Raw genomic sequence first — 26,125 nt, 5'->3', positions numbered from 1 at the left:
GTAATGTAGTTCCACTTTTTCGTTTGCCGAGGAATGGCTCGTTTGTCGTACATAAAGCCTGATATTGGAACACAGAAAAGTCGAAAAACTATTAAATATGTTCGCGTGCTTTCGCGTCACTGGTAAAGCATTAAAGATGTTTTCGATTCGACGGATAAAACTGAGAAAATGAGCAGCAGTTGGCAGCCACGCGTCACTTGTGCCCGAGCGCGTGACTCTGCATCATGTGACGAGGTCTGTTTTTGTTGCCTGCTGGCAGCTACACAGAGGACAAAAAAGTGTAGAAAGCCTCAATTAAAATGTTAGGAACGATGGCTTTTTAAAATACAGGCTCGATGAAGATTTGATTTTGTTTCACGGCGCTGTTATTTTTTTTAACGGCACGGCTTTTTGAACACTACGTCCAATGAATACCTCTTTGTGAAGTGTCACCAGTCATTTGTTGAACGTGGTTCTGCACTGAAGGTAAGACCGTCTCATACTGCCACCTGTACCCGTATTTTAACCCCAGTGTAATCTGGTAACGTCAGTGATTAACCAGAACTAGATGTGGGTGTCATGATCTAAATCAGACATCTTTAGCACAGTAAACATATGAAAACTTGTCTTGTTCTTTCAGATGAATGCTCTGGTGGCTCTCTGTCACTTCTGTGAGCTCCATGGCCCTCGAACCCTGTTCTGCACTGAGGCACTACACCCGCCTTCCCCATCCCCTTCATCCCAGGTAGGTGCCCAAATGCCAGGGGACCGAGATGGTGACCGTGATGGTGAAGGTCTAACCATGAAGGCCAACAGCTCAGCCACACAGAAAGAAATGTGTGAGGTGAGTAGAAGGGGCCTGACTGTGACTTTATCAGATGCTTGGATCCCTCGCTTTATTTGTTCCTTCATTAATTTTCAGCCTTAAAGTACTGATTTCCTTTTTTCTTTGTCTCGTAGGGTTGCCGATCCTTGCCTGCATCTCACCCGGGCTTTGTTAGCATTGATGATGAAACAGGCATCCGCTTCCTGAGCCACCAGCACCCCAGACAGCCCCAGCTTTTCAGCGTGGTCCGACAGGCTTGCGTACGCAGTCTCAGCTGTGAGGTAATTAGTGACATGTTTATGTGGGTGTTGTCTGTGGGCTTTAATCGGCTGATTACTGATATACTTCGTTATGTTTTCTGTTTGTTTTGGTGTCAGGTGTGTCCCGGACGTGAAGGGCCCATTTTTTTTGGAGACGAGCAACATGGATTTGTGTTCTCACACACCTTCTTTATCAAAGACAGTCTCGCTAGAGGCTTCCAGCGTTGGTACAGTATTGTTATGGTAGCCATGGACAGAATCTACCTTATAAACTCCTGGCCTTTCCTGCTGCGTCACCTCAAGCTTACTATACAGAGTCTGCAGAGCACAGCTCTAAAGGTAGAGCAAGTATATAAATGTAATAAACTCAGCAGACTTATTAGTGCTTCTGATGTCTTTGGACTGTCCTTTCCATTAGGTGTTTGACAATGAACAGGGAGTTTGTCCCCAGCGAGCTGTGAGGATGAACAGCGCATTTTCACCTGCAGTTTTTCCACACCAAAGGAGCGGCAATGCAGCCCGATCGCTGACTTCGCTCACCCAGCATCCTAACCTCTGGGCCAGCCTGCACTCCTCCTTTAGCTGGTGAGTCATTAGGTTCAAAGAAACTGTTCTTCTTTTTCCAGTCAGTCTCTCACCCGGCTAATGAGTGGTCTCACCTCACTTCCAGGTTACTTAAAGCTTGTGGTAGCCGTCTGACGGAGAAGCTCCTGGAAGGAGCCCCCACCGAGGACACTCTGGTGCTCATAGAGAGACAAACGGGTAGATGCATTGACCTCGATTAAGAGGCGTGATATTTATTTATGTATATACAGTTGTGATCAGAAGTTTGCATACACTCATCATGAACATGAATCTCATAGTAATTTTGGGCTTTAAATGATTGGTTTGAACTGTTATTTTTTCCACAGTGGAATGAATGTACAGCATACATCTTTAATGACTTTAAAAAGCAAGAACTGAATGTTCAAGATTGAATTTATTTGGGATATTCTCTAATCCACACAGTGTCAAAATTATACATACAGACTCAAATATATACATACACTCCCTCTAAAATCTGGTTTAATGTTCCTTAGGAAGTTGCACCTTAATTGCTCAATAAGTATCTGGCATATTTTGGGGGCTGGGTAGTTGACCCATCTTCTTGGCAGAGTTCATTTAGATTTGTTGGTTCATTGAATCAGCTCAGCTTATAAGCATAGTCCACAGATTTTCTGAGTGAGGTCAGGGCTTTGGGAAGGTCATTTCAGATGCTTAGTGTTAGCCTGCTTTATCCCTTCCAAAACCAGGTTTGATGTGTTTAGGATCATTATCCTGTGGGAATACCAACTGTGTGGAGTTACTCATCCTTCTTCATTATCCTATCCACTTTGTACAACTTATTATTTGACTGTCAGTCAAAAGGTCTTACAGCACAATGCTTGACATTTCAAGGCAGACTTGAGCCTTGGTGCTTCCTGGCTAAAGTCTTCCAGTATCAACTGATGGTGACAGTTTGGGTCTTCTTACAGAACCTGGTAAAGTGGTGACATATCTGAATAATTTGTACTTGCGTACAATGGTTTTAACTGATAACCTTCAAATCTGTGTATTTTCTGATCTGTTGGTTAGAATGGATCCAAGAGACCGTCCCAGCTTGTGTAAATCTGCAGTTCTTCTTCTTAGATCTTCCCTGAGTTCCTTTGACTTTCCCATTGTTCTGAGTAGTGGTTAATCCAATGAGTGCTGTCAAACAAATCTCTTTATGCTGGCAACGAGAGAAAATTAATAGGCCTTGGCAAGTAAAGACTTTGTAGAACCTTCAGCACAACAGTGAATAGCCAAATAAGAATTGGGTGCACCAGTTATAGCCAAACTGGTGCACCCAATTCTTATTTTTTAAAGTCATTAAAGATGTTGGCTGTGCAATTATTCTACCCTGGAACATGAACTGTGTTCCAGGGCAGAAGGATAATCTAACCAGCAAATTCTTGTGGTTCTCTGAGTGAATTATATGTCCCACTGGTGGGGCTTGAAGGTCCCACAGGTGGGGCTCAGACAACCAGATGAAAAATATGAAGTTGAAAAAATGCATTTAAAAGGAAAATAGGCGAAAAGGAGATTTCTGATGTAAATTGCTGAAGCTTTTAAACAAAATTCAACGTGCATCTTTTTTTCTTGTTGATGACTGGTTTAAAAAAATGTGCAGTGTCACCTTGACTCAGCTTCTGAAGTGGAACGTGTTTGAAAAAGTTTAAAAACCACTTCTTTTAGATGTGGTTAGGTTCATTTTGTTCCTAAATTAACCTAAACTCATGACAGCATGTCATTAGTTTGAACAACATGCTTATGGTTTTTATCATCTGACTGAGAAAGCTCTGGTGAAAGTGTGAATCACCAGACGAGTCTGTGGAAAGACGCCAGAAAAACACTGATTCACTAAAGCATCCCAACTTTCCAGAGAATTTACACAATTCCAGTCAGTATTCAGTAATATCATGTACAAAAAAAGAAACCCAACATTTACAGTGAAACTTTCTCTGACAGTATTAGCTCTGTAATTTTAAATCCTATTCTGGGTCATATGACCAAGAATCTGTTAATTTATACACCAAATGGACACTCATTACATAGACTTTGCTATTAGATGGTTGAGTCCTGTTTTGCCTTTAGAAGTGCTTTAATTATTTGTGACAAAGATTCATCAAGGTGCTGGAATCATTCCTCAGAGATTTTGGTTCATAATGACATGACAACATCACACAGTATCTTCAGATTTATGACAATACATTTATAACAATAAGTAAACAATACCGATCTTTGCTGTGGCAATTAAATGGTTCTTTATTGGTACTAAGAAGTCCAAGAAAATGTGGGCCAAACCACAAGCAGCTGCCTGAACTGTTGATGAAAGACAGGATGGATTCATGTTATTTATTCCAAATTCTGACCCTACTATCTGAATATTGCAGCGGAAAGTGAGACTCATCACTAGGCAGTATTTTTCCAAGCTTCCAATTGGAAGTTGTTGAGTTTTGGTGATTCTCCTCTGATGTCAACAAAGCATTTTCACCTAGAGAACTGCTCCTTACTGTATATTTTCTTTTCTTTTCTTTTTTATTTACTGGGTATTTTCTTCTTTTTTTCCATTCTCTGTAAACTCTGTGTGGTTGTGTGGGAACATCAGCAGTTTCTGAACTGCTAAGACCAGGCCACAGCCCACCATGCAACATTGAAAGTCTCATAAATCACCTTTCTTCCCCATTATGATGATCACTTTAAACGTCAGCAGGTCATGTTGACCATGACTACATGAATAAATGAACAGGGTTGCTATCATGTGAGTTGGCCGGATATTTGTGTTACCAAGTAGTTGAAACACTGTACTTAGTAATGTGGTCGCTATGCAGTGCAGGTCATAGGTGTTACTAACAGAGTCTGTTTTTTTTGTTTTGGAAACAGTGGGTAGCTATCCTCATGTGTGCACTATGATGATAGTTGTGTAGGTATGACTCGTGTGGTGTATGAACCGCCGTTTATCACAGTTTCCTATGGAAATTCCCCACATTTGTAATGAACCTTTGCTTGAAAGCATTTGCTATTTCTGTTTTTTAATGTCATGTGTTTTAAAGAGCAAGAGGAGGAAATGAGCTGCTGGGAGGGAGCAGAAGGAGGTGCTTCAAAGACGCAGAGGCACCTGTCAGAGACCGAGCTGGCCCACAACTTCCTGAGCGATGATACAAAACTGGATGAATTACCTGGTCCAAAATTTAGGTCACTGAGGCATTTGAGACAGGTGAACTTAAGCACATTTGTAGTTTGCTAATGTATACCCAACTTAAACATGAACAGCGATAGAAAACTGAGATTGAATAAAGAAAAATACGTGTTTTTACAATCATTTATATGGTAAAGTGATGCATATTGGTTAAAAAAAAGAGCTCATAGAGTGTATGTGTGAGCTGTTGCTTGGTAAACATTGTAGTTCGTTCGGCAGGTCCTCGGGGCTCCTGACTTTCGACAGCTAGCCTGGCACGTGCTCATGGGAAATCAGGTCATATGGAGAGGTGCAGATCCAGTTCTCATCCAGTCAGCTTTTACAGTGCTAAAGGTACTCTGCTCCAGTGGTGTGGCCTTTGTAGATAGAGCGTTGTATTATAATATGGGTAAACATGAACTTCTGGGGCAGCGCGCCTACTATTTGTGTGAGGGTGTAATGCTGTTGTTATTGCACAGTTTTGACCTTTTCTTTTGCGACTACATGCTCTCCTGGGGTTTTCTTTGTGGTTATTTTTCATTTGAATACTTGAAAGATAAATTTTTAATGTCTTAAAATTATATACTGATAACAAGTTCATACTGTAATGTTTGTGTTTCTTTACCACAGTTCTTTAGTAGAAAAGCATCACTTATAGCATTAATGAGTAAGCAGAGACAGCGAGGCTGTGTGAATGTTAGCCAGATCAAACAGTGTATCATCACGGCCATTAACTCACTTCTCTATTTTCCCATTAGTCTTTGCTCCCGGTAGGCTGTGTGCGCTCCGTGCCGTACAGCTCTCAGTACGAGGAGGCCTACAAGTGCAACTTTCTGGGTCTCTGCCCCGATGTGCCTATTCCAGCTCACGTCAGCTCCTCAGGTGCAAGAAGCTCTTTGAGATTTGTAGATCGCTGTGTGAGATTCTCTGTCAAAAACTGTAGATGTGTATTTGCAGATTAAACTGTAATAATTTTGCTTTGATTTGCTCTTCAGAGTTTACAGTGCTCGTGGACGTCACCTCAGAGAGAAGCTGTCACATCCCAGCTGTAAGAGAAGACGACATCAGCTCACTTTATCAGTTCACCATCACCAGTGCCAACACACAACCTATAGACAGGGGTGAGTGCATCGGTCTTGATTTCATTTGCTGCATGTTTGTTGCCTCTGTTAGCGTTACACAATCTACAGTCTGGGAACCCATCGGCTTGACTGCTGATTAATCCTCTGAGGCCAAAGGTAAACTTTTCACGGCTTCCTGTGTAGTCGGCGTTTTTCTGTTCGTTGCTTTCTTTTTCTGCTTTTTGCTCATTCTTTACGAAGTCAGGTAAATTAAAAGACCGATAATAAAAAGCTTCATTTTCTACAGCAGCCGATGTTTTCAGGTTTCCATCTTGACAAATGCCATCCTTCCTTTACTCTTCACACAGAAAGCTTACAGCCATGTAACCCCAGCCTGCTCTAGCCTAATTGGTCGATACCACTTGGACTAAAAGCAGATTACAAATAGACGTCTTTATATGTAGAATCTATTTATAGAGATTACAAATTTACATTTATCATCATCTGACTCTGTATCAGTGAAAAGGACAGATTTTTTTCCCCTCCTGATTCATTAACCCTCGTTTAAGTCAGAGCAGCTGTTAAAGTGAAAGTAGAAAAATGCTCAGGCACAGCAAGAGCATTAAGGAATCCATTAAAAAAAATTGAAGAATTTGCATCGAAAACAGAAACTAGTTGTTTCCACAGAATATATATCAGAGAATCCATCTCACACGTCTTCAGACTTCGTGCCAGCAGACAAACCAAACTGGTTCTGGGCAAATCAGAGTTCTGTGATGAACTTAGAGTCAGAAGGTCACGGCTACAGGTGTGTTTTAGGTTTTACAGGTGTACCGAACATTGTTTTTTACAGCGATTCCTACTAATAAATTCCTATGAAAAAAAGTTCCCATTAATCACTATCTATTATAGAAATTTCTTGCCTTTTTTTCTTAACACTAGATTCCTTTACAAAAATAGGGCCCCATTACTTTATCATGTCAAAAAAGTGAGACCTACTGTTTAAATTGCACTTTCTTTTCCTTATACCAACATATATCAGGGATTAAACGTGAAGTTAAACTTCTTCGCGCTGACAGAGAGGGGAGTTTAAGATCAAAGTAGGCTGTCTGTGAAGGTTCTCAGTCATCCAGGTCATCGTAGTCAAAGGAGCTTGCAAAGAAAAGCGTCTGGACTTCTTTAAGTTACTTGAAGACGTTTCACCTCTCATCCGAGAAGCTTCTTCAGTTCTAAGGTCAAATGGTGGAGAGTCCCAGATATAAACCTAGTGGGAGTATCCCCCCACAGAGGGACAAACGGACCCCCTGATGATCCTCTAGTTTCACACCTTGGCTCAGGCGATTAGAGGATCATCAGGGGGTCCTTTTGTCCCTCTGTGGGGGGATACTCCCACTAGGTTTATATCTGGGACTCTCCACCATTTGACCTTAGAACTGAAGAAGCTTCTCGGATGAGAGGTGAAACGTCTTCAAGTAACTTAAAGAAGTCCAGACGCTTTTCTTTGCAAGCTCCTTTGACTATCAAAGTAGGCTGTATGTCGCCCGCATTGTGAAACGAGTTTGACACCCCTCCTTTAAAGGGTTCTGACTATATAGGAACACACACACACACAGCAGAATACACAAAAGCAACAAACATACCAGCATACCTGAGAAAGGGTCAAAAACTAAATCCAAATTATAAACTTCAAAGCTACAGAAACCTAAAACATGAGAATGAGTAACCGTTCGAGTAAACAGCAAAACATTTGCTGCGTAGCTGGTTGCAGCGACTGCTTGCAAGCTCATAAAGCTACTCAGACCGCGGCCTGTTTTTCCTTTTCTCTGCATCCTGTGGTTCATCAGTCTGATTTGTTGACGTTTTCTCACTGCAGACGGTTATACACAAATAGTTCAACCAATCACCTACTAAGAATTTTTAAAATTTTTTTGCTTGACTCTTTTTTTTTTTTTTTTTTTTTCTAAACTTTCCCACATGGTTCTTCCACTGACTAAATCTTTGTCCTCTTTCTCCAGGTCCAGCATTACTGAACAAGCTGGAGGTCGCTCTGTGCAATGAGAACCTGTCGGTGGATGTTGTGTCTCACTGCCTGCTGTGTTTGAAGGAGGAGTGGATGAAGTGAGTAAAGCTCCTTTATGCCACGTTCCAGATACTTCTGAACTCGGATGTCGGAACAGTGCATTTTACAAAAAGCCAGCAAAAATAGAATTTGTTTAGGTTCTCATTAAGGTAGAGCCATTCAGGGAGAAACAGGGAAAAACACATTAATGGATAGAGCTCGATCACTGCTCACTATTTAATGAGTCAAAAACACACAACACTTGCAGTACAGATTAAAAGTTTATAATTTTACCGTTGTTTACATTCAGTACTGCCATCTTGGATTGCTAACTTAGGATATTTCCAAGTGGGAAGTCTTATTGAGAGGGCGTTCCACACAAAGATTCCCACCGGAAACTCGGAATTTCCGAATTCTGTCTTCTTCAGGAAGGCATAATTAGTCTTAAGTGTGATCTATTTGTTTTTTCAGTAAAGTCAAAGTGCTGTTCAAGTTCTCCAAAGTGGACGGTCGAGGAAGAGAGGACACGCAGAAGGTTCTGGCACTCCTCGGTGCTACGGGGCCCGGGGAAGAGGACAACGTCAGGCTGCTCAAGTACTGGATGACTGGACTTAGCAAAACTTACAAGAGCCATTTAATGACAGCTGTCCGAGGAGGGGAGAGGAGCCCCAGCCAGTGACAAAGAAGAGGAAGAGGAGGAAGAGGAGATTAGGATAAAGAAAGGGGAGCTGAAATGAGGGGGAATGCCATTTCTTTGACATTCCCCTTGTTTTGTTTTGTTTTCTTTTATTAATTTGTTTAGTTTTGGGTTTTATTTCTTACCCACATTGTCATTTAATGACAGGGCTGTGAACGGATGACACAAAGGGTTTCGCTCGTCAATTATGGTTGTTTTCAGTAACTGTTGTGTATCTAACGATGATGATTATCTTGCTCACTAAACAAGTAGAATCAGTTTGGATAATGCATGAGGGCTTTTATTTGTCAAAGGGAACTCTTATAGGAGACCTTTTTATACAGATATGTAAAGTTTAGCTTATTACAAAAAAAGACTTTGCACTTTGTTTACTCCTGCTGATGTTTTAAAATAAAATAAAACCAATGTAAACTTTGAGCCTGACATCCTTTCTCGACCCATGGTTGGCTCCACCTTGTGGTGAATAGAAAGAAAATGGGAGGGAAAGTGAAGCGGAGGTGGAGACTTTTTGTTTCTCCATCACCTCCCACTCGTTTGAAGGCCTTCCTGCGAGCAAGCTTTAAGTGGTGTAAGACAGCACTTTAATTTTTTTTTTTTCCCCATGTCCTGAAACATACAAAAAGTGTTGCATAACAAGGACCCGGGACAGATGACCACATCGGCAAGATTTGGGGTTTTTAACGAACCAGTCACTCTGATCTGCTTTTTTGTTTTTTTCCATGCCAGTTATATGAGCCCGTTGATGTGCTGAAGCTCGCAGACTTTACTCAGTAAAATGTGGCTTTGTTTAAGTTGGATGTTTTTGAAAAAAAATTTTCATGACCCCAAAATTTTAAGTTTCAAACTTGTGTTTTAGTCCTAATTATGAAGGAAAAAGTGAGTTTGCATATATTGGAGTGACTAGTTTTTTTCCCATTTAAAGGAATGCACTTCTTTTGTTTTTATTAAATCTGGATTTCATTTGTTGAGTTACGCTCCGACATGTGTGGACTTCATCTGCAGCAGCTTCACAAATTTTCTGCGCATTTACTTCCCTCTGAATTTTAAATGCAGTATGAACCAGGAAGACGGCACTCTGACTAGATATTTATATCTTTCATTATAAACGTAGCATAAGTGAAGAGGTTTTGATTTAGTCATGCCTTGGGGAATATAGAGCCCTAGCTTGCTGCGGCTGTGTGGTTTCCTTTTCCTCTCAGTAGAGATACCTCTCTGGGAAATTTTCCTCTGTCCTTTGGCTTATGATCCAACAAACATGAAGAATAACGACTTCCTTCCTTTCATCATTAATCAACTCCTCTGTTGACATTGACTGATATCCCAAACCAACGCGGTGCTTTGCATAACCTGAGGCCACAAAACAACACTTTACAGACAGGATGATGACAGCTGTGCACAGTGCTCCGCATCACAATCATACCATCCAACTCTGCAAAGCCAATTTTAACATTAATGACTAAAGAAAGCAGTCATGTTGGGATGACTTGCATCTTCTGGCAATTCAGTGTTGCAATCTTTCTCATTAGCTCTTCGAGGAATGTAATGAATGTGATCCTTATTTCTAAAAGAAACTGACTGTTAATGGATGACTTAATGGGATGATACTGCGCACTGACTTACGGGACAGAGACTGATAGAATCAACAGGCAGAGAGGTGTGGGGAAGAATCCAAATGAAAAACATATGCTCTGACTGCATAACTAAGCCTCTTCGGCCCTGGTTGGGAGCGGGAGGATGGGGGTGGGAGCGGGAGGATGGGGGGGGTGTTGGGGAATGTGGGAAGCAGAAGGGAGGGAGACGGGTCAGTCAATAGTGAGGTAAAACGTGTGCCTGTGGGAGTGGCTGACGCATAAAGGGAGAATTGAGCGGAGCACTTTCACTTTGAGCTGTGCCTGTGTCTGAGTAGGATACAGAGGGGTAGGGAGAAATCCAGGGGAAGAGGTCAGCTCAGCACTTTATTCATTAACCACTTTTAAGGGACGGAGACAGAGTGGCTTAAGGTCAGGAAAATTCTAGGTCAGTAGTGAGAAAGAGAAAGGGAAAGGAGAAAATATTTAGAAAGGAAAATAGAAAACAAGGCTTTCAAAGTGAAAGGCTGCAGCCACCCTGGCTTCAAGTGGGAAAACCCAAAGTGAGAGAGCATGTCGATGTGAGGTGACAAGTGGGGCATGTGCATGGAAAGTACCAAAGGACCCTAAGTAAAGAGAAGGGGATGATCTGAGGGATGTGAACAGGAAGACTAAATATCAAGCAGTGAAGAAGAAGAGACAGAAGCCTGCTCTTTCAAAGACCTGTAAAAAAAACCACAGGAGGAAGCTTCGCCTTTTACAGAGTGACAGTGAAGCTTGCCTGCAGAGTCACTGCTGTCAACAAGAGAAATGGACATGCAGTCAAGATAAAACGATGACACTGCGAGGTGAGAAACTATTATTTTCATGTTAAATTTTTGTCTGTTTTTCACCCTTTTTAAATGTCTGTGGGATTATAGTGAAACAGCAGTCCTGGTTAATGCATAGTGAGATTTAAATGGTGAATCAAAGTTGATTTTTTTTGAGCCACTTTGAAACATTACAGCCGTTTCTGGTGCCCTAATTAAATTAGAGATGTTGCAATCGTAGCCCAGTGTTTCCTGCTGTTTTCTTTTTTTTTTAAAAAAAAGAAAGAAATGGCTAATTTACACAGGAAATGATGTCATGTTCTTTTTAGTAGCTATGCAGTTTGAACAAGCTACAAACCACAGAAAGTTTCCAGCAATTATGTGACTTGTTTTCTGTGGCTTTCGCTCTTATCATGTCTCCAACAGTTCTACTGTTGCTGTCATTACTAACTGCCCCATGTGGTGGATGTGAGTTTGACCTGGAAGGTGTGAAAAATATCAAAGGGACCATCGATTCGAGTTCAGCAAGCTTTGTAAGTGAAACTCTCTTTACTTCGTTTCTAAATATTTACTTCTATGTCCATATAGACCTGTGTGGTCCTTCTGGGTATCTGGCTTCTCATCTTTGCCTCTTTTATCCCTCCTTCAGCGCACAGTGTTTCCTAAGGATTACTATGTGGTGCATCGATATACAAGACACATGCTCTGTGACACCGATCCGGTGAGTTGTTTATATAGGAAGTGCTCATATAGATCTTATATATCCTGTTCATTTTAACCTTCTCCTGAAGCCCACTTGGGTTTTTTTTTAAAGAGAATAATTACTTGCTTTTTTTCTTTGGTCGTCTTCCACTATAACAAGTCACATGCTCTGTTTAATAACAGTCTGTTGTCCCAAGTGGCCTCCAGCCTCTCTCGTAACACGGTTACTTGTGTGGCTCTTGCGGTGATTTGTCATGTGTTTTACATGCTAGTCCTAATTTTGGGGTTGTTGTGTTGCTCCGTTTTTCCTCGCAGTGTTGCGTGTTCCCTGCTGCGTATGTCCTCCATAATTCTTGGCAAGTGCTCCTGACAAACCTCTGGGAGGAACACTTAAATCACTCTCTTGTTGTGGAACTTACACGGACACTGGATAAAATTATTAGCAAGAACAGAAACATGGAAGTACGTATGCTCTTTTTCTTGTCGTGACATTGCTCGCTTCAGTATCAAGTAGCTGTTTCAAAGATGACTTTGTTAGTCAGAGTTGTTGTCTTGATAATACTGATCTTTCTTCCTTGTTTCCTTGCTGCAGATGTTTCGGGAGGAGACAGACTTATCCCAGTTCTCCTCGGTGTCTTCCTCTCCAGAAGAACTCCTAAAGTTAACATCAGAACTTTTTAGCCGGTGGATTCAAATTGGGTGCCCACCTTCAATTGAAACATGCACCCTGCCCAACTTGCCACCGTCTGTTGAAAGGAAGGACTACAGCCCATCAAGGGCCAGACTTTTAACCACTAGAGCGGTAGACAATATGGAATCTGGCAGGATTATAGACACACCGCCACTGTCCAGTGGGGTTCCCCCATCATATTCTGCATTTGTTTGGAGCTCCTTATTATTAAGACTCTACTGGTGTTTGCTACCATAGTTGTCAAAAAGGGTCTTTTTTATAGGCACTGATGACTGTTTTCTTAAGTTTTTGTCTTTGTGTTTCGGTGTGGTAAGCTTTGTGAAACTCAAGTGTTACATCTGATGCACAAAATTAGAGCAAACCACCAGTCTCGCCGTCCAACAGCGCTCTGTAAGAGGTGATATCGCAGATGTAATCCAATAGCATCACTATTTAGAGCAAGCTATCTATGGTTTATGTTCTTCTTGCTAATGGGCATTGCCTGCCACTGTTTACAAATGGATGTATATGTATTTACTTTTGTACAGAAAAATAAATTAAAGACATTTAGATATATGCATCGTTAGCTTTTGGTGTAACTTGCCAGTATCCAAAGTCTGTGTTATATTTATTACAGTATTTTGAATGTACATTTACAGTTAGGCTACTTAAGTAAATGTGCTTAAGTGTTGGGATATACATATTTAATTTGTTTTTCATTTAAAGACACTTTTACGCCACATTTTAGAGGTAAATACTGTCATTTCTCTCCACATTTGTAAAAAATTATTATGCACTGTGGCACACTGAAAAACTCAACAGTTTATGAAGTTGTTCAAATCAGTGCACCGCCAATTACAGCTGTAATGCCTGCATAATGATACTGTGGCCTATGATCAGCACTAACTTATGACATTAATAAAACTACAGTTGCAGAGCAATCACAGGTACAATTCTTGCCAAATTTGCATTTGTAACTTTGCAGTGTGGTACTGCTATTTGCAGCAGCAAAGTATTTAATCAGTCGGAGTTATATGTTTACAGTTTTGTCCCTGCTGCTTTTAAGAGATTACGTTTTGTGTTTAATCTTGCATTCCAACTGCAAGAGTCTGCATTCATGTGAACTCAACCGTAGATTCTCTTGTAAAGAGGCAGCCTTTGTGTGCAAACTCTTCAAATATATTCTGCAGGTTTAGTTTAAAAAAAAAAAAAAATTAAATAAATAAAAAGTCTAAGAGATCAGTTGCAGATGACAGAGGAATGTGTGGTGGAACAGCCCGGGATGTTATGGCTCTTGTCAAAGACCTCGATGAGTAATAAAAGAGCACTTGTCTCTACTTGTACTCAGCTACACGTGAAAGAAACACCTTCGTCCTGACAGAACCCCCCGAGTAGTTTCACAATCTCTTAAATGTATATGTGAGTGTTTGTTAAAAGAGCAGAGAAGGTTTCAAGAGAATCTCTGCCACAATTTTAATAATGAAATTCAAACACAAATGTAAAAGAAAGAAAGAAACACATGCTTAGACAAACGTGTATAAGAGAAATTGCCCAAGTATTCTTATGAATTTAGCATAGCAGCTTTTATGGCAGTTTCCCAACACCCTGATAGAGTCAGTGCAAAATTATCTATAAATTATTGCCAGTGAGTAGCTGTGAGTCAAAGCCTGACTTCCCATTAGTGGTGCAGGGGCTGCTGAGCCCCCTGTCAGTACCAGGCTGTGCTGCGTAAGATGTAGTACAGCACATTCAGATAAATCTCATTAAATCACACAATCATGACTCAGAGGTGAAGACTCTTTACTGATCGGCGCATGGACATGATCCGAAATGTTCTTAAGCAAAAGGCTTATTATCATCCAGGGAGGAGACAGAACATTTGACATGTAGCTAACGCTAACAGTGTTCACGCTAATAATGTTCACGTGATCCTCATCCTCAGGGCTTACAGTGTGAGACAAACAATTGCAAGCCTGGTCTTTCCTGGCAACAGGGGCTCTTTTGCCAAAGAGGTCAGCTGAATTCCCGTAAACAGGGAGAGAGGGGCGCCGCTGGTGAGGAGGGTGAGCGGCGTTTAAACCACGTGGCCACTGCCTGCACCGGAAGTACGCCACACAGTGCCTCTGCCAAGATGTCTGCGCCCGGTGAGCACGCCGTGGAGGAAAACGAGATGGAGGAGATGGACGAAGCGGGCAGCGATGAGGACGAAGGGGTGGAAATGGAAGAGGAAGGGGCAGAGGGAGAGGAGGAGAAGAAAGTGTACGTGCCCGGGATCGAGCCGCTTGAGCCCGGGGAGGAGCTGGAGATGGACCGCTCCGCGTACCGCATGTATCACGAGTGTCAGACAGGCAAGTTAAAGTCATCATTACTCCCAATGAAGTTCACGCTTCCACCATGTGGGATCTCTGGGCTTAAGTTACCTTGTTGTTTATGTTCAGGTGCTCCATGCCTGAGCTTCGACATCTTAAGGGATGGAGATGGAGACGGCAGGGAGCAGTTTCCCCTGTCCATGCTGCTCTGTGCGGGCACGCAGGCGGACGCAGCTCTGAAGAACAGGTACAGGACCACTGACCTTTAACCCACACCTTCATTACTGTCGGCACTCAGCATTTAATCCGAAAGCACCATTTTTAAAGGTCCTGCTCATTAACGCCGGATGTCCTGCACCTCCGTGTGTTTATTTTGGTCGTTTAAACTGGTGTCAGTGGTTAGTTTCACAAATATATTTTAGAGTGATCTGTCATGTTTGCCCTGGAGTAATTTTATCCAGCTGACATTGTGCAAGAGGCAAGTTAAACCCATAAACTCCCCCCATCCCCCCATTTTTTAAATACATATTTATTCGTAGCAGACGCATTCAGATGGCAGTTGCATAACAACATTTAGGCAAAGTTAAAATGAGCAAACACAGCACCAGAGGATAAAATAATGGCTTGCAAATATTATTTAAGAGCAAGACTAATTAAGTAAAGTGATTGCAAAAGGATATTTTTGAAATTTAACAAGAGCAAGTACAAAAACCATAAGCAGAGGGAAGCACTTTTGCAGTGGGATGTGTTCATTTTTGCGTGAGAGGTTGGACTGGACTGTTTTCCACTAATGCTAAAAAGCTTGGTTAGGAAGCTGCATCCATTTGTGTGCAACCCTCCCAGACAAATATAATTCCTTATTATTACTAATTGGGTACTTTGAGCCGCTCCCTTTTTCCCAAGGGGTCTGAGTATGCATGCTGATTTGGTATAGCTTTTAGCCCGGATGTCCTGAGGTAACTTTCCAGTTTATCCAAGCTGAGGAATTGTGAGACCTGCAAGTTTAAATGTGTTTACTACTAATTTGTTCTAAATACTAGAATTTTTCTCCCTAAAAATGAAGCATACAGTTGTTGGACACTCCATACCACACAGCGGATTGTTCTATTAAAAATGTGCCAAAGGGCACGAACAAGTTTGGCAGACAGCAGCTGGCTGCAGCTGCTTGATCCTGGCACAGCTGGGAGTCAGAGTTATGAAAAACATCCAAATGAAATCCAAGTCGGTGAGTTATTAAATTAACACACACTCCTGTACAGCTGTTATAATGGGAGAGATTGGCTGCAGAGACCAGGATGTAACCACGGTAGCTTCATGGCTGGATTTGGGCATTTTAATGCTTTGGCTAGCCTGAAGCGACTGTTTGAGCACCTGTAGTTTTTGGCACTTCCATGGTTTTGTTTTTTTTTAGCTGTGGAAGCTACAGAGACAGACACCTATTCATGCTCATATTCACACCCAGCTTTAAGTCACCAGTTAACTGTAAGCCGCTCGACTGTGGGAGAAAGTGAGCTAAAAGAAAACACAGAGCGGCGCCACCCAGTCTGTTGGGAGTTCAAATCCCTGAACCTTCTAGCCGTGAGGCCACAATTAATATTCCATTTTTCTCCTTATTATTACTAGGACAGTTCACAGAATAAAGGCTGGCTTACTCTAATTTTAAAAGTCACATCACTGTAACGCAGCTAATCAGTAGCACAAAGTGAGCGCTTGGTCTGTTTACTCTGGAGTATTGAGTAGGGAGAGTTAAAGAGTTCAAAAAGCTGAAAGCAGGCATTAAGCTTCACCACATTAAGAAGCGACAGCAGCTCAGCTCTGCTGCAGCCATGTGCCGAGCAGTAGAGCTGAACACAGGTATTTTTATCCTAATTCATGGCAAAGTTGTCCTAAGACAATGAGTTTGTGTAACAGATTAAGTTGGTCATCTATAGTCTGACTATAGTTTGATCACAGTGTGGGATAAAAACAAACGTGTAGATGTTGTAGAAACTCTGTTCACTCACACTTTCTCATTCATACAACAATAAAAGAATACCAATGCCAGACACGGTGGGCCACAAGGAGGACATGCAGATGGCTAATGAGACAGAGGAGGAAGCCAGAGATGGAGTGAGATGGAGGCAGATGTGCTGTGGCGACCCCTAAAGGGAGCAGCTGAAAGAAGACAAAAATAACCATAATTAACCTTAATAATAAGTAACAATAAGTAATACCTGTGAAAGATCCCTGCTTGGATGCCAGGAGGAGACACACATTCGTTCAGGTTCAAGACCTCTAATTAGATTAGTGGATGGATGTTTTTACATTAGACCAGTATTGCAGGAGTAGTGGGCAAGACTAAAACTTGAAAATGATTTTAATTTCTTTAACTTTAAGACCTCCAACAACTTCATTCCTTATTTAAAAAGCTGCTTTGTGCAGGTGTCCCCAGGAGGTGTCCTTTCATCCAAAATCATCGCATTATTGCCACGTTTCCATGTGTAGTAATGTTAAATTCCCCTTATTTTCCCATTCTTCCTGTTGTACATGTTTATTGTTATTATTACCAAATGTGTTGTTTATAGCAGAGAAAAGCAAACTCTTTAATGTCTAAGGGAAAATTCTTTTGGATGCTAACATTAAAGCATTGACTCTCTTCACTATAGACCACACCACAATGTTGTTTTTATTTGTTTGTTGGTTTAATTTTCCTGTGATGCACAGTTTCAGTTTTGTTCTGATGTCAGCTCTCGTACTGTTCCCCTGAAAGGTCTCCTTTCGGTGGAGACTTCAGTGGTCAATTATTGGAAAATCTCAAGCACTCAAAGATGAAGCACACTGATGCAGGATAGTTTGATTTTTTTTTTTTTTTTTGGACTGGGGTATGTCCCAGAAATCAATGCCAATAAATTAATTGTTAATTAATTGTTTTTTGGCAGACTTTTGGTCATGCGCATGTATAACCTTCATGGAACAGAGAAGGACAAAGAGGAGGAAGAGAGCAGCGATGAGGAAAGTGATGAAGAGGAGGAGGATGAAGAAAAGAAACCACAGATGGAACTGGCCATGATGCCCCACTATGGGGGGATTAACAGAGTCAGGGTATGCAGACGTATAAGTAAATAAAATCAGTATCTTGTGCATCAGTTTTTCTTAATTCTCTGGTGATTCGACTAATTTTGCTTCTTGGGGTCCAGGTGACTCAGGTTGGAGAGCAGTCATTAGCCGCTGTGTGGTCGGACAAGGGACAGGTGGAAATCTTTGATCTCCAATCCCAGCTGGAGGCCGTCCACAGTTCTGCTGCTATGGCTGCGTTCATCAAACAGCAGAAGGAGGCAGCAGCGCTCTTCAGTTTCTCAGGGCACATGACTGAAGGCTTTGCAATTGACTGGTCGCCTAAAGTACCTGGTACGTGAGGCTTATCCTGTAAGACTGCTATACAGATGTGAAAAAACAAAAGCAAAGCAAAACATGCATCCTTTCAGCTCACCCTGTGTGGCAACATTGTTTTGTGCAAGCAGCCAGGTCCCTGATTGCACCTGGACTACTTCGTTATCTGATTGACATGATAAAAACAGTCTCCACCTTGTGCAAGATATTTTTGTTCCCATGTTCTTAACTGTGTCTGCCCGTGCAAACCTGTCATCGGGAATCAGAAAAGTATTGTCCACTGCAGGGCTGACACCGGTGTATACAGGGAGTGCAGAATTATTAGGCAAGTTGTATTTTTGAGGAATAATTTTATTATTGAACAACAACCATGTTCTCAATGAACCCAAAAAACTCATTAATATCAAAGCTGAATGTTTTTGGAAGTAGTTTTTAGTTTGTTTTTAGTTTTAGCTATTTTAGGGGGACATCTGTGTGTGCAGGTGACTATTACTGTGCATAATTATTAGGCAACTTAACAAAAAACAAATATATACCCATTTCAATTATTTATTTTCACCAGTGAAACCAATATAACATCTCCACATTCACAAATATACATTTCTGACATTCAAAAACAAAACAAAAACAAATCAGCGACCAATATAGCCACCTTTCTTTGCAAGGACACTCAAAAGCCTGCCATCCATGGATTCTGTCAGTGTTTTGATCTGTTCACCATCAACATTGCGTGCAGCAGCAACCACAGCCTCCCAGACACTGTTCAGAGAGGTGTACTGTTTTCCCTCCTTGTAAATCTCACATTTGATGATGGACCACAGGTTCTCAATGGGGTTCAGATCAGGTGAACAAGGTGGCCATGTCATTAGTTTTTCTTCTTTTATACCCTTTCTTGCCAGCCATGCTGTGGAGTACTTGGACGCGTGTGATGGAGCATTGTCCTGCATGAAAATCATGTTTTTCTTGAAGGATGCAGACTTCTTCCTGTACCACTGCTTGAAGAAGGTGTCTTCCAGAAACTGGCAGTAGGACTGGGAGTTGAGCTTGACTCTATCCTCAACCCGAAAAGGCCCCACAAGCTCATCTTTGATGATACCAGCCCAAACCAGTACTCCACCTCCACCTTGCTGGCGTCTGAGTCGGACTGGAGCTCTCTGCCCTTTACCAATCCAGCCACGGGCCCATCCATCTGGCCCATCAAGACTCACTCTCATTTCATCAGTCCATAAAACCTTAGAAAAACCAGTCTTGAGATATTTCTTGGCCCAGTCTTGACGTTTCAGCTTGTGTGTCTTGTTCAGTGGTGGTCGTCTTTCAGCCTTTCTTACCTTGGCCATGTCTCTGAGTATTGCACACCTTGTGCTTTTGGGCACTCCAGTGATGTTGCAGCTCTGAAATATGGCCAAACTGGTGGCAAGTGGCATCTTGGCAGCTGCACGCTTGACTTTTCTCAGTTCATGGGCAGTTATTTTGCGCCTTGGTTTTTCCACACGCTTCTTGCGACCCTGTTGACTATTTTGAATGAAACGCTTGATTGTTCGATGATCACGCTTCAGAAGCTTTGCAATTTTGAGACTGCTGCATCCCTCTGCAAGATATCTCACTATTTTTGACTTTTCTGAGCCTGTCAAGTCCTTCTTTTGACCCATTTTGCCAAAGGAAAGGACGTTGCCTAATAATTATGCACACCTGATATAGGGTGTTGATGTCATTAGACCACACCCCTTCTCATTACAGCGATGCACATCACCTAATATGCTTAATTGGTAGTAGGCTTTCGAGCCTATACAGCTTGGAGTAAGACAACATGCATGAAGAGGATGAAGTGGACAAAATACTCATTTGCCTAATAATTCTGCACTCCCTGTACGTCAGAGAGGGATCAGCTACGATTAAAAACGTGCAGTAGTTTTAGTGAAAAGATGCCAGTGTGGGCTTTTATAAGAATAACGCTGGAAGGAAATCCACCTTAAAGTGCCGACAAAGAAGAACACAAATTCCTCTTAAACATGGAAACGGGTTGTTTTTATTTGCATGTATTTGAATGTCTTTGAAAGCTGCGATTGACTCAGATAAAGAATTGAATAGATGTCTGTCAAAGATTAAAATGTTAATAGTTTTGTGATTTGTTGGCAGGTCGGCTTGTCAGCGGGGACTGCAAGAAAAACATCCACGTGTGGGAGCCGCGGGAGGGGGGTACTTCCTGGCAGATTGACCAGCGACCTTTCAGCTCCCACACAAAGTCTGTGGAAGATCTGCAGTGGTCGCCTACAGAAGCTACAGTATGTTTGTACACCAACGGTGACGTAGTGGCACAAACTTTGGCAGATTGTGCTCGCTCGCTTGTTGCACTCTTAACCGCAGCGGTAACATTAGTAGGAGTGGCTGTTCTGAATCTTAAGAATTGTGATGTCTATACATTTCTAGGTATCTTCCACTAAGGTTAAGTCCCTGGTGATGCGTGGGTAATTCTTTGAAAAAATTGGGTGCGGTCACGGAGCAGAATTATGGAAACTTGCTGTTAAATGGCACGTGGTAAAAATAGAATATGGTAACACTTGCTGTGTGGCACCACAGTGTTGTGACATAACAAATTACAGCCCAAACTATGTAAATTACGTGAGTCTTAGCGCAGCAGTTAGTCACCAAACCAGTTTGTGACATGTCGATGTTCGTCCTATAAGACTGGGTGTTTGCATTTACGAAAGTATTCTTTATTTATTTTGGAATCTCAGGGCTTTTCAACTTGTACAGTCTTGTCTAAAATTTCTTGCTGCAGTAAGGATCATTAAGCATGCAAAGTCCACCAGAGCCCTCCCCTAGTAAATTCTTAAGAGGAAATAGTTCCTTGTTTGGGAAGGCTGTTGGATCTTATTGTGTTAATAGTTATTGTAAAGTAAACTTTTAAAGTATCTGGACTCTCTTTCACCAGGTTTTTGCATCTTGTTCAGTGGATCAGTCTATTCGGATCTGGGACATCCGCGCCCCGCCCAATTCAATGCTCTCAGCCAATGAAGCTCACTCATCAGACATCAATGTAATCAGCTGGAACAGGAGCGAACCATTCCTCCTGTCAGGAGGGGACGATGGACTCCTGAAAGTGTGGGATCTGCGACAGTTTAAGGTACAAAAGAATAAATGGAGGCAATACATCTAAAGATAATTATGTAAGTCTAATTAAACACACATTGCACTCACAATAACAGAGCTATTATCAGTGTGCCAACATGTCACTGTGACCCACGATTAGTGTTAAATGGAAAACAATCTTTAGGCTTGTGCCGTCAGATTGTCTCACCTCTTAGTGTTCTGGCCCCACCTAACATTAGTTGTACAGTTGTGTAACAATAATAGCTTTAGCTGTTGCCTCCCTTCTAAATCAGGAAACTATTTTAATATATTTGGTGAAAAAACATTTACATGATTTATTACAGAGAGCTGAATGAGACTTTCACAGCACACAAAGTCCTAGTTGCATCGTATGAGCGACATATTTAACCCTTTCCCCCATAATGAAGAGTTTAGACACCTCTGTGTACATCGGTAAAAACATGAGCACAGATCACCCTTCTGATGCACACCCAGTCCTTTTGTTCTTCAAGCAGGCCTGAAGCATGACAGTAACTGCTCGGTTCACAAAAACGCTTCAGTGGTTGCTCCTAGTATGTTTTCAGAGTGAAACCCCACTGAGCTGAAACTGTATGAACAGCTGTCACACCTCACTGCTCTCCTGTTCCTGTAGACCGGGCGTCCCGTGGCCAACTTCAAGCAACACAGCGCTCCCATCACCTCGGTGGAGTGGAACCCCGTAGACTCCAGCGTGTTCGCCGCCTCGGGCGCCGACGACATCGTCAGCCAGTGGGATCTGTCTGTGGAGTCGTGCGACGTAGGCGCCAGGGTGGAGGCGGTCAGGGACCTTCCCCCTCAGCTGCTGTTCCTGCACCAGGGTCAGTCTGAGATCAAGGAGATCCACTGGCACCCGCAGATGCCGGGCATGATGGTCTCCACGGCTCTGTCGGGATTCAACGTGTTCAGGACGATATCCGTGTAGCGTTTGTGCGTTTTAGAGACAAATGGATAGTTTTGCATTTACATGACTGATACATGTGTAACAAGCACTAAGAAGCTTGTAATGTATATAAATAAGCTGTGTATGTAATAATTCAGCTCTTTGACATTTATTTTCCAACAAAGGCACCACATTATGGTCCCGTTTAACTTTCAGCCTGTATGTTTACAGACTTTTGAACTTTTTAAGGCATCACCTGCATGCTTAAAATACAGTTTTGATAACTTGACTGCTCTGTCATTTACTTTTTGAATTACTAAAGGAAAAAATTAGTTTCCTGTCAAACATCTCTAACCTTTAATATAAATGGAATCATTATGAAAATGATAAAATGAAACACTTTTATTTCAGTATTAATGTGTGTGAAATTTCACTCTCACCAGCAGCTACCTGGTATAGTTGGATCTCAGGCATTTAGCTTTTCAGCAACTTTCCTTGAAACAAAAGCCGAGGCTGGTTTCTATCTTTTTGAAGTCGCTTTATTCTTTTCACTGTAATCTTTGTGAAACCACAGGCTAACGAATGTGTTAACCAGCATTTTCAGCATGAGTTGAATGGTATTTCCCTTTTACAGCATTATGAAGTAACACAACAACAAAAAAAAGCAAAAAAAATAGCAAGTCCACTGCTGCTCCTGATTTAAAATCACATAATTGTCTTTGCATTTTAGTGTTAACCCAGCCCCACGGCCTTAAAGGAACAGCTGTGCTAATAACTGCACTCTGATATCAAGTCGCATTTGGTCTGAGCCGTTGTAAGATTTGGAATGTGACACATTCACAGTAATTATTTATAGACGCCGTCTCTCGCAACCCTTTGAAGACCTTTTCAAAGACTTTAATAAACATGCAATATGATGAATATGTAATAAGACACTCGTATATCACAGGGTACAATAATGTAAGTGTATAGCTCCCTTTAAAGACATCAAAGACAAAAGAAATTAATTAACGATGCAGTTTAATTTAGCTTCAATCAAACTTTCCGCTGAGCTTTGATTTCTAAAGCAAAAACGTCCAGGAATGAAAAGAAATCAAAGTGTCGCAAACTTTTCACTTTCATTACCAAAACGGCTCACTGATTTTTTTTTTTTTTTTTTCTGATCAAATATCAAGTCTCCTGCAAATCTGTTACCCTGGTAGATAAAAACAATGTCTTTTCCAGTTGAGCAACATCGTCTCATTGAGTTCTGAAAAATCCAGTTTGAAGTCAGATATGTTGTATTTAAACCTCCCATTCAAAAGCTACCGAAAAAGAAAGGTACTCTGAGAACGCAGTCCTCCACCAAGGCCAGCATCCTGTTCTGTAATTTGAAACAAGGTCATCTGGATCCACATTTGGTATGTCCTTTGCTCGTGTTCCAACTCTCCGCAAAGTTTAATAACATTCAGCTTTGTATTTTTTGCGTAATCTGGTTCACGGCCAAATCAACATCTTTGGTCACACATGGTATGTCCTTGGTGGAGGAATGATGAAATAAGGAAAATACAGTATACTTGATTTACTTGACAGCAAAGATTTGTTGGTGTAGTTTATCCCCTATAAACCGATTTCATCATCAAACTCATCTTCAAATGTGTAGCCTCGTCCTTCTTCATCCACCTCCTCCTCCTCCTCTGAATCAGTCTCTGAATGGCAGCTGCCAACCCTCCTCCTGTCCAATGGAGTGACCCCTTCATACTCGGAGCTTTGTGACGAGGCAGGACTGGGCGGCAAATCTGCATTGTGATTGGTGAACTCAATTTCACCTCCATCAGCTGGACTTTTGCCTTTCTCGCTCTCACTCCTCACTGAGCTATTACATGCTTCCAGATCCTGATCCTCTTCCTGGAAGTCAAACCCTTGACTTTCTTCCTCTTCCGATGCCTGACGAATGATCTCCTCCCGTTTATCGCTGAATCTCACCTTTGGTCGTAACCCCTTTAGCTTCATCCCATTCACATCTGGTATCCTGCTGTCTTCCACCTGGATTACGTCATGCTCTGCCAAGTTCTTCCCATTCAGCTCTCTCTGCCTGTTCACAGACATCGCCGCAGCCCCTTTCCCCTGCTTTGTTTCCACTACCTCCTGATTAGAGTGGAGCCCCAAACCATCCATTACGCCTAGTACATCTCCAAGCATAGATGGACCCAGGTCCAGGTCTAGGTCCAGGTTTAATGAAGACACTGAGTCAGAGTGCCGAAGCTCATAGTTCTCCGGGCTTTCTGGTGCATCTGCATTAAGATCACTGTGGTAGGAAGAAGAAACAATCCCAGGACTCGCCGGGTCAGGTTTGGGTGAACTCGGGCCAAGAGTGGACAGGAAAGAGGTATCGCCAAAGGCGTCTCCTCCCCTGCCGATGTGCATCGTGTGACGAAAATCACCCAGCGGGGCTGAGATCATGGTAGGGTCCAGGCGAGAGGCCCGGGATGATTTGTGGAGTGGCATGACTGTGAAGAAAGGCAGGTAAAGGAAGGAAGAAGGCAAAAATTAAAAGGAAGGATGAATTATTCAATTGTTTTGTTATGACAGCACTTCCTGAATGAAGACACAAAAAGAACAACAACTAGTGAATGAACAAAAAGTTCAAAAAGCACGTGTACAATGGAGGGCTCCAGTGATAGGACAGGCCAGTCTGAAAATCCACCATGTTGTGCAATATTTTTCACTGTGTGTTATACTTGTATAACTATGCATGTGACAAATAAAGAACCTTGAACCTTGAATATTGAATATTGTGGGAAACCAGTGAGCGTTTTGGCACTGGTGCAGCTGTGAAGGCCATGCTGAGACTTGTACTTGAAGAACACTATGCAAAGTTAGCACATACTTTTCTCTGCCCTCAGGGGTGTTTGTTGACAAAACCACGGTTAAACAGTTTCTACAAAAGTAGATCTCTAAGTTAAAAACAACCGGTGGACATTAGATTAAACCCTGCTCCTGCTGAGATCATTATAACATTATTTAATTAAAAAGAAGGGATAATTAATGGAATAAGCGCTAGCCGTTACTGCACATTATATTTGTTAATCGCTCGAGTCACCTTTATAACATGTTATACACTCTGACTGAAGCCAGTCTCCACGTTTGGCTGCAGTTATGGGTTTAGCAGGGGAGGGGGGCTTCAGGCCTGTAAGCCCAACCCTCAAAGTTTTCCAATAACAATTCAAAGTAAATGTTATATATAAATATACAGCTCTAAGAAGTATTGGTAATGGGAGATGCGGGTATTGATAAACCAATCAGAGAAGCGTGTGGATCAATGTAAAATTCAGCTTATCAACTGAGTGTGGGCGCCACCAAAACATGTAAAGTATTTAGAAAAAAACTTACTTTAAAGCGTGAACTCTGGTCTTTGGTTGGCTCCCTCTCCACTCTCCAGCTTTTTCATCTGGCTTTTCGCTTTCGCTTCCCTCTCAACTTTTCCCTCGCTCTTTTTTCTCGCCGTCGTCCGCCTGTGTGAGTTTTCTTTTTCTTTTCTTTTTTTTTCTCCAAAGGGATGGGCACGGGCTGAGGAAGTGACGCGCCAGTTATTGGAGCGAGCTGGATCAAAGTGCTGACGACTCTGTCGCACAGTGTTAAATATAAACCAGACCCACGAACGTGACCTGTCTGCTGCTCGGTTTGTGTTCACAGTTAAACTGATTCAGAGTTTCTGTGAATGAGTGAGTTTAGTTACAAATGTAACGAATGGCTCCTGTCACGAGGTGTGCGTGTGTTTGATCTTTTTAAGGGAATGTTGCCAAAATGTAAATACTGCTGAAGAAAAAAAAACAAAAACATCCGAGTCCTGCTCACTAACCACACATTGGGGTTCGTTTCTTCTCATTTTACTTGAAGGACCACCTAACTTTTTAATAGCTAGCAAATTGCTTCTGTAGCTTTATTTACTATTTAAAATAAAATAAAAATGTATAATATAAAAAATATGAACGAAATAATCGTTTTATCTTTTTTTTTTTTTTTTACATTTATTGTGTTTTGTGCTATATAAGACTATATACACTGTATACAAAAGATCTTTAGTTA

The 26,125-nt window shown here is 41.8% G+C and overlaps 4 protein-coding genes across 5 annotated transcripts; 3 read left to right on the top strand and 1 right to left on the bottom strand.

Annotated features, from left to right (window-relative positions):
- The first annotated feature begins 64 nt into the window (after positions 1-64).
- flcn (folliculin) lies at positions 65-9,038 on the top strand. Of its 2 annotated transcripts, XM_084943784.1 has the most exons (12): positions 185-465; positions 620-823; positions 940-1,086; positions 1,183-1,404; positions 1,484-1,650; positions 1,736-1,827; positions 4,680-4,843; positions 5,045-5,158; positions 5,563-5,686; positions 5,800-5,925; positions 7,881-7,983; positions 8,396-9,038. In XM_084943784.1, exons 2-12 carry the CDS (start codon positions 620-622, stop codon positions 8,601-8,603), a joined length of 1,671 nt encoding a protein of 556 aa, XP_084799910.1. In that variant the 5' UTR covers positions 185-465; the 3' UTR covers positions 8,604-9,038. The 2 variants fall into 2 exon arrangements, with proteins under 2 accessions (XP_084799909.1, XP_084799910.1); XM_084943783.1 differs by having other exon boundaries at positions 65-465; positions 940-1,404.
- Positions 9,039-10,458: 1,420 nt separating this feature from the next.
- LOC146377820 (uncharacterized) lies at positions 10,459-13,323 on the top strand. Its single transcript, XM_084943806.1, has 5 exons — positions 10,459-11,037; positions 11,425-11,531; positions 11,648-11,719; positions 12,016-12,162; positions 12,293-13,323. Exons 1-5 carry the CDS (start codon positions 11,025-11,027, stop codon positions 12,626-12,628), a joined length of 675 nt encoding a protein of 224 aa, XP_084799932.1. The 5' UTR covers positions 10,459-11,024; the 3' UTR covers positions 12,629-13,323.
- Positions 13,324-14,447: 1,124 nt separating this feature from the next.
- On the top strand, positions 14,448-22,346 carry grwd1 (glutamate-rich WD repeat containing 1). Its single transcript, XM_084943803.1, has 7 exons — positions 14,448-14,718; positions 14,809-14,926; positions 17,598-17,760; positions 17,856-18,066; positions 20,185-20,330; positions 20,981-21,172; positions 21,791-22,346. Exons 1-7 carry the CDS (start codon positions 14,502-14,504, stop codon positions 22,097-22,099), a joined length of 1,356 nt encoding a protein of 451 aa, XP_084799929.1. The 5' UTR covers positions 14,448-14,501; the 3' UTR covers positions 22,100-22,346.
- An 88-nt stretch (positions 22,347-22,434) lies between these two features.
- Positions 22,435-25,671, bottom strand: cdc42ep5 (CDC42 effector protein (Rho GTPase binding) 5). Its single transcript, XM_084943804.1, has 2 exons — positions 25,430-25,671; positions 22,435-24,546 (listed from the first exon to the last, which is right to left on the bottom strand). Exon 2 carries the CDS (start codon positions 24,542-24,544, stop codon positions 23,657-23,659), a length of 888 nt encoding a protein of 295 aa, XP_084799930.1. The 5' UTR covers positions 24,545-24,546; positions 25,430-25,671; the 3' UTR covers positions 22,435-23,656.
- Positions 25,672-26,125: the final 454 nt, after the last annotated feature.

This window comes from Perissodus microlepis, chromosome 11 (genome assembly GCF_051167445.1).
Source record: "Perissodus microlepis isolate ML-2025 ecotype Zambia chromosome 11, ASM5116744v1, whole genome shotgun sequence".
In the NCBI taxonomy this organism is placed as follows: Eukaryota; Metazoa; Chordata; class Actinopteri; order Cichliformes; family Cichlidae; genus Perissodus; species Perissodus microlepis.
This window is presented reverse-complemented; position numbering and strand designations above follow the sequence as displayed.

What these genes read in the sequence shown, in the direction of transcription:
- cdc42ep5 (XM_084943804.1), bottom strand. Translation starts at nt 24,544, where the DNA reads ATGCCACTCCACAAATCATCCCGGGCCTCTCGCCTGGACCCTACCATG.
- LOC146377820 (XM_084943806.1), top strand. An exon ending in TGCTCTGTGACACCGATCCG is followed by an intron (nt 11,720 to 12,015) that starts GTGAGTTGTTTA and finishes TTTTCCTCGCAG; the next exon opens with TGTTGCGTGTTCCCTGCTGC. An exon ending in GCAAGAACAGAAACATGGAA is followed by an intron (nt 12,163 to 12,292) that starts GTACGTATGCTC and finishes TCCTTGCTGCAG; the next exon opens with ATGTTTCGGGAGGAGACAGA.
- flcn (XM_084943783.1), top strand. Translation starts at nt 620, where the DNA reads ATGAATGCTCTGGTGGCTCTCTGTCACTTCTGTGAGCTCCATGGCCCT. An exon ending in TGCAGAGCACAGCTCTAAAG is followed by an intron (nt 1,405 to 1,483) that starts GTAGAGCAAGTA and finishes CCTTTCCATTAG; the next exon opens with GTGTTTGACAATGAACAGGG. An exon ending in TTGAAGGAGGAGTGGATGAA is followed by an intron (nt 7,984 to 8,395) that starts GTGAGTAAAGCT and finishes TTGTTTTTTCAG; the next exon opens with TAAAGTCAAAGTGCTGTTCA.
- grwd1 (XM_084943803.1), top strand. Translation starts at nt 14,502, where the DNA reads ATGTCTGCGCCCGGTGAGCACGCCGTGGAGGAAAACGAGATGGAGGAG. An exon ending in GGGGGATTAACAGAGTCAGG is followed by an intron (nt 17,761 to 17,855) that starts GTATGCAGACGT and finishes CTTGGGGTCCAG; the next exon opens with GTGACTCAGGTTGGAGAGCA. An exon ending in GGTCGCCTACAGAAGCTACA is followed by an intron (nt 20,331 to 20,980) that starts GTATGTTTGTAC and finishes CTCTTTCACCAG; the next exon opens with GTTTTTGCATCTTGTTCAGT.